At 36.8% G+C, this 12,476-nt stretch overlaps 1 protein-coding gene across 1 annotated transcript in view; it reads left to right on the top strand.

Annotated features, from left to right (window-relative positions):
• ADAMTS20 (ADAM metallopeptidase with thrombospondin type 1 motif 20) overlaps window positions 1-12,476 on the top strand; it is a 171,295-nt gene that overhangs the window by 88,719 nt on the left and 70,100 nt on the right. Inside the window, exons 19-28 of the mRNA XM_042990808.1 lie at window positions 2,606-2,732; window positions 4,453-4,663; window positions 4,813-4,977; window positions 5,433-5,597; window positions 6,752-6,871; window positions 7,443-7,550; window positions 8,488-8,652; window positions 8,740-9,030; window positions 9,741-9,902; window positions 11,073-11,249. Coding sequence (XP_042846742.1) covers window positions 2,606-2,732; window positions 4,453-4,663; window positions 4,813-4,977; window positions 5,433-5,597; window positions 6,752-6,871; window positions 7,443-7,550; window positions 8,488-8,652; window positions 8,740-9,030; window positions 9,741-9,902; window positions 11,073-11,249 — 1,691 coding nt within the window. The remainder of the gene's footprint in view (window positions 1-2,605; window positions 2,733-4,452; window positions 4,664-4,812; window positions 4,978-5,432; window positions 5,598-6,751; window positions 6,872-7,442; window positions 7,551-8,487; window positions 8,653-8,739; window positions 9,031-9,740; window positions 9,903-11,072; window positions 11,250-12,476) is intronic.

Here is a 12,476-nt window from a genome sequence, read left to right as displayed (position 1 = left end):
TCATCTGTTTTCCTAGGTCATTAGGATGGCATTCACATTTGGAAATGGATTCTTTGACTTGAGAAATTTTACTGCATAATTTCTTTGATAATTTCCTCACATTAAATTTTCTCCTCCACTTTTCTGAAATGTGTATATTTTGGACATTCAACCTCCTCGACTGATCTGAATTTACGTGGTTAATGTTTTTGCTCATAACCTCTTGATTTTGTTTCATAAATGTGTCATATCTGTGTCTCTGACCATATTAATCATAGTCTTTAAATTTTCTCTCTGACCTGTTTCATTTTAGCCTTTGTTTTTATTTTGGTCTCTTTTGTGTTAGTGGATTTCCTGAAATGTCTGCTGATACTTTGCTGTTGATATTTAAGGCTAAAATGCTACAAGTTCTGTGTTGGTCAGACAAGTCAAGTAAGACCTCATTATAGAGTAATGGATCACAAAATGACCCTTTCATGTGTCATTGGGGGAGAAGCCCCACATGTCATTGTCAGTTGCTTTTGGGGGGGCTAAAGAGCCTCTCAAGAGAGGAATCTTTTCATCTTCAAATGGTCAGCAGGGAGACTGTGGAACCATAAATTTGGCTCGATGCTGGAGGGAAATGGAAAGAAAGATTCCAGTAGGCCTGGTTCTCCTCATTCACTATGGAGACTTTTACTTAATTCCCCCTTTGTGGGCACAGTGCTTCACCAACTTCCCTAAGCTATGTCTGTGTCCTTAGGTTCACCTCTCTAGAGCTTTGCTACCCAATAGGGTAGCCACCAGCCAAATGTAGCTCACCCATTGAAATGTGGTATAAGTGTGAAATGCCAATGGATTTTGAGAGCTCAGTATGAAAAAGATGTAAAATATATTGTAGTTTTCATATTCATAAAATGATATTTTAGATACTTGAGGCTAAACATAAATTTTCATTTCGCCTATGTCTTTTTACTTTATTTAACGTGACTACTAGAAAATGTGAAATCACACACATGGCTCACATTCTGTTTTTATTGGACAGTGCCACTCTTAACTAGAAGGGTAGGGGGTCTAACTGTTCTTTGTAAATACTTTTCAATCAGTTCTCCATTTTTTTCAGGCCTACCCCTCACACATTCACCTCTTCAGAGGAACTTAGTGTTTTCAATTGCTGGGATTTTCTTTTATTCTTTGGCATGAATGGTTAGTTTCTGTATTCATTTGTCCCCTCCATAGGCTTAAGTTTCAGCTTTCTTGGCTCTGTTAGTTGTATCCATCTCCTTTTCATATTTAAAATTTGCTTTTCTTGCCTACTGTTTCTTTTTTTAATCTTTTTGTTCTTTTAGGTTAGTGTCTTTTCAAAATTCCTTATGGTTATTTCAGATGGTATTTAGGAAGGAATAAAGATAAACATGCATGTTCATGTTTAGCTAACGGGAAGCATACAGTTGAACTTTGATGAAACAGAAACTTGATCGTGTCACTGACTGCTGAAAGTCTTCCTGTCTCCACATTGCAGAAAGTGTAAAGTTCTGTCTACTCGGACCCATTATATCTCTTCTTAGTTTGCTTTTTCTCTGGTTATACTGCATACAACGAACCAGCAAATCCAATGGCTCTGAAAACCAAAAGTTTATTTCTTGCTCATGCTGTGTTTTGCTGCTAATTGGCTATGACTCTTCTTAGCTTGGTATCTACATCCATGTCATTTTTAACTTAAGACCACCTTTTTAGGGCAGTTTTGGGTTTATAGAAAAATTGAGCAGAAAGTATAGAAAATTCACAAATTTTCACCTCCTCCCTCCCTGCAGTTCATCTATAAACATCTTGAATTAATGTGGCACATTTGTTACAATTGATGCATACTTAAAGCCCATAGTTTACGTTAGGGTTCACTCTGTGTTGTGCATATTATGGGTTCTGACAAATTTTTAATGGTGTGTAGCCACTATTACAGTATCATGAAGAATACTTTAAGTGCCCTAAAAATCCCTCCATGCCCCCTCAAACTTGGCAACCAGTGGTCTTTTTATTGTCCGTGTCTTTTCATTCATGATTCCAGGCTGAAAGATCACCCCACCTAGGGAAGGCTGTTTTAGAGACAGAAAAGGGAAAGTGAGCTGGGCAGAAACATATTATGGCTTTTAGCGCTTCTGCTTACAAGTGGAAAGGTCACAGACTTTTGCAGCTGGTTGGCATAAGCCAGTGTCCATGAACAAGGAAGTATATTCCTCCCAAAGGCAGTTATAACATTGTAGCAAGTGGAGATGTACAATTTTCTTCTAGGGAAAAGGAAAGCAAATAATGGGGGACAGCAATGTACTAGGTAGCATCATTGCCAACCCTGACCACTCATTTCTCCATTAACAACCACTCCAGCCATCTCTAATGCATTTCTTTCTCCTCCACATGTGGACTGCTCTCCTTAAGTCTCTTTACTAAGCAAACTTTCAGTCTTCCAGGATTCAGCTTGCTTACTCTAGAAAGTCATTCCTGACTAAAATGCTAGTCTATCCTGTTGGAATTTTTTTTTTTGCTTTCTTAGCTAAATCCTTTAGGCTATTAGCAGAAATAAATAATCCTACAACATCTGCTTAAGAGAATTTTTCCTTTGATTTCTAATTTTCCTTTGACAATGGCCAAGGTCTTCATAGAAGAAAAATTGCCTGCGTTCGGAAGAGTGATCATATGGTGGTTTCTGATCAGAGATGTGACCACTTACCACTTCCATTGTTTGTGACTGAAAGGTGCAATACAGACTGTGAACTAAGGTAAAAAAAAAAAAATGTGTAATATAATCGGTGTATGTGTAAAGTAACCAAGTTAAAATGCGTAAGTGAACAAAGACGTAAAGCATCTAAAGCATCTAGTGCAGTGCCTGCTTGAATGGCCATGTATGTTAATGTCTATCCTTTGTCTATCCTTTGTAATACAAAATTACAGGCTCGATAACTTACTGTGAAACTTGGCAAGTGAAACTTGGCAGTTTATTCATAGTATTTGATGAATACCTCAAACTTCTATCTAGGGAATGGAAACAAATTTATAAAATATATAAGTAAACTCTAATCTTAAAATCTGTGGTTTGAAGATCTGAAACAATAAATTTTGTAGAATGATGGTGAACTCATGAGCCAATAAACTTTTAAAGTTTGAGGATTAAAGAATAAGTAGACTGGTTCCTCAATCTTCCCAATATTTTGTCCATTAAACACAAAGAAATGTGATCCTACATTATGGGGCAGGGGAGTTTCCACTTCTAAATTTCCTGTCTTTTGTGGGAGAGGGGCGTATTGGTCTTACCGTAAAGCTAAGAACAACCCCGTTTAGCAAGTGACCATTAAGATTCAGGGGTGGCCAAAACCTCTTGTTCAGCAAGAATGGTAATTTTTGTATATGTTGTTTAAAGACCTAGTGGAAAGAACTGCTTGAAGAAATCTCATCCACTCGTGGAGTGAAGCACCAGGTAATCCTTGAGGTGCTACTGGGAATTGAACTCCGTGAACTCTATGCTTCATTATACTGGTGCACCCATATTGCTGGATAGATGGCTAAACTATATATAATTGGGATAGTTTGGCTAAAACTAGCAGATTCTTACTTGCAGAAAAAAAGTTTTCTCTGCAGACCTGTCTAAAAACAGAGTACAAGAATGAGAAATGGGATATGCTTTACAAAAACCTAGTTTTCCAACTTCTAAAGGCTTTGTCTTACTGATAGAGTCAGATTCCCAGATATTCCCTGATCATTTTGAGTGATTGCATAGTGAGATTCTACCTGATGAGTTAAATATATTCAGTCTTAAACCTGCCACTAAGTAATTGGGTAATCTTGATCTAGACCAGTTGTTGGCAAAGGTTTTTTGGGAAAGCTTGGGGTTTCTTGGACCTACCTCCCAAACCACCACCAAAAGTCAGAATGAAGTCACCAGCTATAGTGCTGACTCCCTATCTCCAGCTTTAACCAGACAACCTCCATTTTTATATATTTAGAGAGTTAGATTTTATTTGTGGGGAAAATGATTTTTATCAAAAGCTCAGCATTTCTACCATGTGAACACATATCCCTAAGCCTCATTTTCTCATCTATAAAAATGGAAGTTTGGGTTTATCTCAGAATTTTTCATCTAAATTAATGATATATCAAGTATCTTCAGGTGGCTTTTTCATCAATTCTAACCATTTTAAAAAATGTATGCAAGGGTTTCTCTGAATCCATTTTTTAAAAAATTTTTTTCTAACGTTTACTTTTGAGACAGAGCATGAACGGGGGAGGATCAGAGAGAGAGGGAGACACGGAATCCAAAACAGGCTCCAGTCTCTGAGCTGTCAGCACAGAGCCCGATGCGGGGCTCAAACTCACAGACTGTGAGATCATGACCTGAGCTGAAATCAGACACCTAACCGACTGAGCCACCCAGGCGCCCCTGAATCCATTTTTTTAAACTGCATTAATTAGCATCCCTGAGTAAAATAACCTCCTTTTTTCTAGGTGGCACATCATTGGCAAAAGTGAATGCTCATCCCATTGTGGTCAAGGATATAGGTCCTTAGATGTTCACTGCATGAAGTATTCCATTCATAAAGGACAGACTGTTCCAGTAGATGACCACTACTGTGGTGACCAACTTAAACCTCCCACACGAGAACCCTGCCATGGTGACTGTGTCTTAACAAGATGGCATTATTCAGAATGGTCCCAGGTACAAATAACCAGTATTACTTAAGAAAAGTTGCCTCTCTTTTCTTATTAAAAATTTGTTATTTAATTATTTAGTTATTATTAAAATATATTTTTGTTAAAATCTTCATTCTTCCCATAGGTCACACTGTTTTCGTTTTGTTTTGTCAGTGTTCTAGGAGTTGTGGAGGAGGGGAAAGGTCTCGAGAATCTTACTGTATAAATAACTTTGGCCACCGTCTTGCTAACAGAGAATGCCAAGAGCTTCCTCGCGTGACGACAGAGAATTGCAATGAATTTTCCTGCCCCAGTTGGGCTACTAGTGAGTGGAGTGAGGTAACATTAAAAAGATGAGGCTAAGAACTGTTAAAATTTTCTACAGGAAAGCTTTGTGCTCGAAGGCTTTAAAGAACTCAAAAGTAATTTCTTCTTGCTCTATAAATGTATTATCAAGGCAATCACAAATTAATGGTTCTTAAATTATTTAAATCATATACTATCTGGCAACGGTAACATTAGTGTTGAATGTCTAACCATTTTCATAAGAAAGTCCCAGTGTTGACAGTACCCTGAGATATTTACATAACCTAAGGTTTAGTACCTTTTTCTAGAACAAATGGACAGCTGCAGTGGGATTGAGGTGGCTGATGTTACTTGCTGAATATCTCTGGAGCAGTGAAGGGAAACTGTCCTTAGAATGGTCTTTCAAGTACATATCAATGTGTGAATTGATCTTTTTTTTTTTAGGTATTTGTGTTAACTAATATTGAAAATAATCACCTGTATTTCAGTGTCATGTTACATGTGGAAAAGGAACAAAACAGCGGCAGGTGTGGTGTCAGCTGAATGAAGACCACTTGAGTGATGGTCTCTGCAATCCAAGCACCAAACCTGAGTCTCTAAGGCCGTGTGAGCTTCATGCGTGTGCTTCCTGGCAAGTCGGACCGTGGGGTTCTGTGAGTATATGAGAAGGATTTTCCTGGTTGAATTCATCTTTATAGAATAGCACAAAAATTATGGTGTCTTTACTCTTTCAATGGATGCAGCTAAATTTGGGTTGGCTTCTTGGAAAAATACCCTTAAAATGTGAACTGTTATCTACACAATTTTTTTTAGTGCCAATTTCGCTGTGATAAATAGTTCAGCTTTGCTTTTGATTTCACTTGTTCACTAAAATGCTGCAAATTTATTCTTCAGTTTTGTTTAAATTCTAAATATTTTCATTGTCTGTGTCTTAAATTATCTTTACTGCATTTAGATAGAGTTAAGTTTTGTTGTTCAGAAGTTTTGCCAAACAGACAGCTAGGAATTTGCAGGATGAGCAGTGGTCAGGCTGGATGAAGATGGGCAGCCCATTAACCCATGCAGGTTGTCACCGTGGATGGGAAACCTTGTCTCCTCTTCCATTCAACTTGATGATCATCTTTCATTATCTCTTTGAAGATAATTTAGTGTATTAAAAGCCATACATACATACACCAGGTAGATTTTGAAAAATATTTAGTTCTCCTAAATTGTATGAACTCTGCCTCCAACATATCAAGACTCTATTGAAATTTTTACAAAGCTTTTATTTTTTTTTTTTGGTTTATTTTGAGAGAGAACATCCCACCTCTCGACCACAAGATTATGATCTGAGCCAAAATCAGGAGTTGGATGCTTAACCAACTAAGCCACCCAAGCACTACTTTACATAACTTAAGAATTTTTTTTTCTAAGTTTATTTTGAGAGAGAGCACAAGTCGGGGAGGAAGAGGGAGAGAAGGAGGGAGAGAGAATCCCAAGCAGGCTCTGCACTGTCAGCTCAGAGTCTGATGCAGGGCTCGAAGTCATTAACCAGGAGGTTATGACCTGAGCCGAAATCAGGAGTCATACGTTTAACCAACTAAGCCCTCCCTACATAACTTTTTAAAGATAGAACAGTTGTCCATTTTAACTTCAAAATTTTATTATCTATATTAAATGGAATGATATATATGGATTACATTTGCTGATTTTGTGTGGAATCTGATGTAAATCACTAATAAGATCTGGAAGTATATTAACCATATTAAGAAAACGTATACAACTTTTGAACAATGGCGTTTGATAAGTGCTTCTGTCCTTTCAGTGCACAGCCACATGTGGACGAGGGTATCAGATGCGTGCTGTTAAATGTGTCAATGAGCTACTCAGTGCAGTCTTAGATGACAGAGCGTGCCACGGAGCTAGTCGCCCAAGTGATAGGCAGGTAAAGGATACCTCTTCGCGGATAGTAAACAAAAAGACTTGTTACAGGAGGATTCATGTATTAAACTTATTTCATACGTATTTTTTTTCCTACTTCTATCCCTTGAAAACATGTTTGTGTACCTGTGTGTTGGAGAATTTATCTTTTTTGGTGTTGCCAGTTTTGTAGCTTTTTTTACACTTGATCTGCCACTGAATCACTCATTTGTTAGGTATTTTCCTTTGAAATGCACACGGATAGTGTCTATTGTGCATATGAAGTTCTAAAGTGTTTTGTACTACTTGAAAATAGTGTTCTATGTTCATTCAGGATATTTCAGCTTAGTGCTAGTTTTGCTTCTTTCCTTTCAACCATCAGACAGGATAATCCAAACTTTATAATCCAGATTTATACTATCCACTGGGAGTCCTTGACAGTACTTGGTACTTCTGAAAAATAAAAACTTTTGCATCACTAACTTGTAATTCAGCTCTTTTTAAATTAGACGTGCAGAAGAAGAAATGAAGTATAGAATTTAACATAAATTAGAGTGATGAACTTATATTTTGAGATGCATTTTTCTTTTGAACAGGACTGTTCGGTTATGCCTTGCCCAGTTATTCCTAAAATTGGGGCCACTTCATTGCCAGCTATTCCCACGGGAAAGATAGCTCAGTGGCGACATGGTTCTTGGACCCCAGTAAGTGAAATCCTTTAAGAAGTACAGTGTTTGTCTAAAAGCCTCCATAGAACATCAAAATGGTTCCTTTAGGTTAGCCAAATGAATGTTATGTGTTCATTCTCAGGTAGTTCGATGAGTGGCGTGGGGTTCTGAAATGATGTAATGGCTAAATCCTGCTGTACCTTTTGGGAGTGCTGTGTCTCTGGGCAAGAAATGGAAGTTTTCTGGGTCTGTTTTCTAATCCACAAAAGGGGAATGATAATATTTATATGAAGCAGATGTGAAATTAGGCTTTTTATCAGCCTTCATTTAAGCTATCCACATTTTCATGTTTTTCTAGACTGAAAAAGTTAATGTCTTTGGAGTATATGGTTTGCTTTAATCTTACTTAGAAGCTATATTTGTAAGCTTCATGTATTCTCTGAATAATTTATGGGATCATTTAGACTCTGTTAGGTGTTTAAAGTTACTTAAGGTAAGCTGACTTTTAAATTTTTGTTTATTTTTGAGAGAGAGAGAGAGAATGTGAGTGGGGGAGGGGCAGAGAGAGAGGACAACACAGAATCTGAATCTGGCTCCAGGCTCCGAGCTGCCAGCAAGAGCCCGATGTGGGGCTCGAACTCACAGACTGAGATCATGACCTGAGCCAAAGTTGGATCCTTGACTGACTGAGCCACCCATGCACCCCTAAAATAAGCTGTCTTATGAAATGTTTTCTGTATCTTTTTTAGCAAATAATAATCAGTATCCCAAGAAGTAGTATCTTGTTCTCACTGCAGATATCTTGTTGGTGAAATTTATGATCTGAACTGATAAGGGGGATTCATTGCTCTGGCTCTATTTGACTCGGTTTACAATTTTTTTCCAAGAAACATCATGTTTTAGACATTGGAGCAAAAGCTACTTGGGAGGGCTACTATGTAACCTGTTGGTATAATCCTTTTATTTTTTTAAGTGCTCTGTGTCTTGTGGACGAGGTAATCAAGCCCGCTATGTAAGCTGTCGTGATGCTTATGATGGAATAGCAGATGAATCCTATTGTGCCCATTTACCCCGACCTGCTGAGATATCTGTCTGTTTTAACCCTTGTGGAGAGTGGCAAACTGGGAATTGGTCACCTGTAAGTATTTTTAGGAGAAAAAAAATTAATATTTAGTATAATAATATAATTTACTACATTATAAATGTTGGCTAAATTTGTGATCAGTGTTCAGCTTCCTGTGGCCATGGAAAAACAACTCGACAAGTTTTATGCATCAACTACCATCAGCCAATTAATGAGAATTACTGTGACCCTGCAATTCGCCCTTTGATCGAACAAGAATGTAACCTGGCAGCCTGCCCACCCATGTACAGTCACTTTCCAAGTTCCTCTGAGCAGCCAAGCCATTTTCCAGGCAGGAATTTTCCATTAACTCACAAACCAGAAGATAATCAAAATCAGAGGGTCCATCTGTCAATCAGCGGAAATCAATGGAGAACAGGACCGTGGGGATCAGTAAGCCGTCTCTATTGAGTTATATTAATTCTGTAATTTTGTTATAGCCCTTTAACAGATAGGTATGTAATGACATCAAATACTTTTAATGCGAAATTTATCTGAAGATCAATAGTTTAAATCATAAAAGGATTAAGCGATTTTTGATGCAAATTACAAATCCCCAGAGTTCTTACTGAATTATACACTAATGTGATATTATGATTACAGAAGAATGCACTTAAAAACAATCTGGTTGGAGTGCATTATAATAAAAAGAAGCTTCTAATAGGTAAGACTGCAAATGTCTGTGAAGAAAAATCAAACCTAGAAATTACGTGAAGAGTGCAGTAAGCTGGTAGAAAATCATGAAACTACAAAAGGCAATTACAGCTCCTATTTTACATAAAAGTTAGGAGACAAAAAAATAGCAATATCAAAGCTGAGAGACTTGATCTTTTTCTTTTTTTTTAATTCCTTCCTAGTGAGATCTTAAAACTTTAATTCCTTTTTACTTCACACCCAGGAATGGGGTGAATTTGCTCTTGCCAGCTTTACTGTTGCACCTTTTCATCGACAAATTCAAGTACGCTCATGTTTCTGGCAGGGTTTCTCGATTGAGATTGTCCCAGTGATGGGGATTTTAGAATGGAGAGTCAGAATGCCCATGCCTTTTCACCGTGTAATTTGACGCTGCGGTGTCTCCGGTGTGTGTGTGTCCTCCTTGTCAGTGCTCCAGTAGCTGTGCGGGAGGCGTGCAGCACAGAGTCGTGGTCTGCCAGGATGAAAACGGACGGAGTGCCAGTTATTGCGATGCGGCCGCGAGGCCCCCAGAGTCCAAGCGCTGCGATTCAGGACCTTGTCCGCGGTGGAACTTTGGAAGCTGGGGAGAAGTAAGTCCCATTTTCTAAACTTGCAGAGATGATAACATCTCTGAAGACTGAAAGTTGAGTACTTCACCCTGTTCCTGTTGGATGATATAACTTCACTATACTATACAGAAAGATTTATTTTTAGTAAAATCAAGTTCTTCTAATAGACTAAATCACTCATTTGCAATAGGAAACTAGTCCAGATTTTTTAACAGAATCTCCTATGCATGCCAATATGTCTGAAACTAATACCTTTCTAAAACTAGTATATTAACGTTTTCTTAGAAAATATGGTTGATCTAAAGATACAAAATTAGATTGCTATATTGGCCATGCTTGTGTCTTATTACTGAGCCATTCATTTAGTGAATTATCTGAGCAGAAGGTGGTCAATTATCAAGCACTTCATACGCTGGCATTCTTGTAGACACTGGAGATAGGAAGAATAATTTTTAAAGCCATTGTAATGAATACTAACTCCACCTATATTATGCATGAAAAAGAATAAGACTTATATTGGCTTTAGATGAACAAAATAAACCACCTAGTCAAATATTTTTAATGGGTTTTAGTATATATTTTCCCAGAGTATTTGGAAATCATTGATTAAAGATACATTTCTGAACAGGTGCCAATATCAAGTACATTTTAAAAAGTTCTTTTACCATTTCCAAAATGAAAATGATATTTTTACTCCTGACTTTAGGCATGCTCATTGTAAAAACTCAAACGATATGAGAAATTACGAAGAGATGAGAACTTTTAACTTTTGATACATTTTCTTCCAGACTTTTCTTCTTGCGTGGGTTCCACAAAGACAATCATATTACATGGGCTTCTTTGCCCCCTGCTGTTGTCATGTAACACATACTGAACATCTTTCTCTGTTTACAAATTTAGATCTTATTAGCTTTCATGGCTAGCCAGGTATCTATTGATAGGCGATCATAAATTATGTAGTTAATTATTAAATCAGTTTTATTTGACTTGTCTACCTTATAGACCCTTGATATCTTAATGCAACATCTTATGGTATAATTCTCAAAATTTTGTCTAGTTTTTTAGTTATAGAACTAACACTTTTTTACTCAGGAAGAAAACTCTAGCATTACGACTTAGGTATGAAACAGTGAATTAAGCAATATAATACTGTCTTTCAAACCACATAGTTTTGAATTTTCTTATTTTTAGTGTACACAAACATGTGGAGGAGGAATAAAATCAAGATTCGTAATATGTCAGTTTCCCAATGGCCAAATGTCACAAGAGCAAAACTGTGAGATCTTAAGCAAGCCACCTAGTGTGGTGCAGTGTCATGTGCATGCTTGCCCTGGTGACGTATCATGGCATCGGGGACCATGGAAGTCGGTACGATAGTGTTCTTATTTTTGTCCATTTTGTTGTGTTTTACTGTGACCCTTTTACCTTAATTTCTTTATACATTGTGGTGCACACTCTATCTTATTTTTTAAGCAGATCACTGGCCATCTTGGCTTATGTTACTAAATTTGATAGTTTGGAAGAAGAATCCATTCAATTTCAAGTAATGTAATATATATAATCTTAGATGTATTTATTTTTTTACAAGTGAATTTTGAACCATAGCACTATTCTAATGGACATATTTTCCTCCAGTACATCTTTGGCTTGTCCTCTAATTATAATTGTTTCACTGTATACATTTGTAAATAATGTTAACATTGTGCTTGTTACAATGGCAAATTAAGGCTGTGTCTTGTTTAAGTGTATAACTGGACGTGGCTTTTGTCTGTCAATGTCTAGTAACTGATCCAAAAGCAAATAACATTCTTTAAAACTGTCTTTTTTTTTTTTTTTTTTAATCATTGTTAAACTTAGTATTTTGTTTGGAAATGTGAAAATATTAAAAGACAGAGAAATTTAAAGTGAATTGTTAAAGTCTGTTACATACATCACAGAAAAATATTTGTATAGTAATTTATGTGAATCTTCCACTGTGTGGAGTTACGTTTTGGGGATGTTTTAATTTATTTTTTTTTTTTTTGGAGCCATAGACAAAATTCATAAGTATTGTTCATGACTGGTTTATTTAAGTATATTTCAAATATCCAGGCTTTGAAGAATAATTAATATATAAATATGTTGAAATGAACATTTTGGTCACCTTTCATATTTTAAATCATGAACAATCAAGTATACTTTTTCCAACTGAAGAACTGTTGTGAGTCTGTCTCTATAAAGCTCTACAGTTCTTTACTTGGAAAATAATTATAACTCTGGCTTTATGATCCAACCCTGATGTCTGCACTTGGTTTGCTTTCCCCAAGTCAAAGCTTTACAATGTGATATGAACAAAAGTTCCAATTCCTATTAGAAGAGTAGGTCAAGTTCTAGTTCAGGCTGAAATGCCTCTCTGTAGTCAGTGTGACTGATGGAAAACGACAGGAAAGTTTAACATTATAGGAGGATCTTAAACTGCTGCATCACTTTGTTGGAACTAACGTAAACCTATTTTGCCATAGAAGGCATTCACATATTTACTTAGTAAAATATTGACCATCTATATCCAGGTAGTATAACAGAAATCAAGACCGATTTCTTACTCCTATGGAGTTT

This window comes from Panthera tigris, chromosome B4 (genome assembly GCF_018350195.1).
Source record: "Panthera tigris isolate Pti1 chromosome B4, P.tigris_Pti1_mat1.1, whole genome shotgun sequence".
Classification (NCBI taxonomy): domain Eukaryota; kingdom Metazoa; phylum Chordata; class Mammalia; order Carnivora; family Felidae; genus Panthera; species Panthera tigris.
This window is presented reverse-complemented; position numbering and strand designations above follow the sequence as displayed.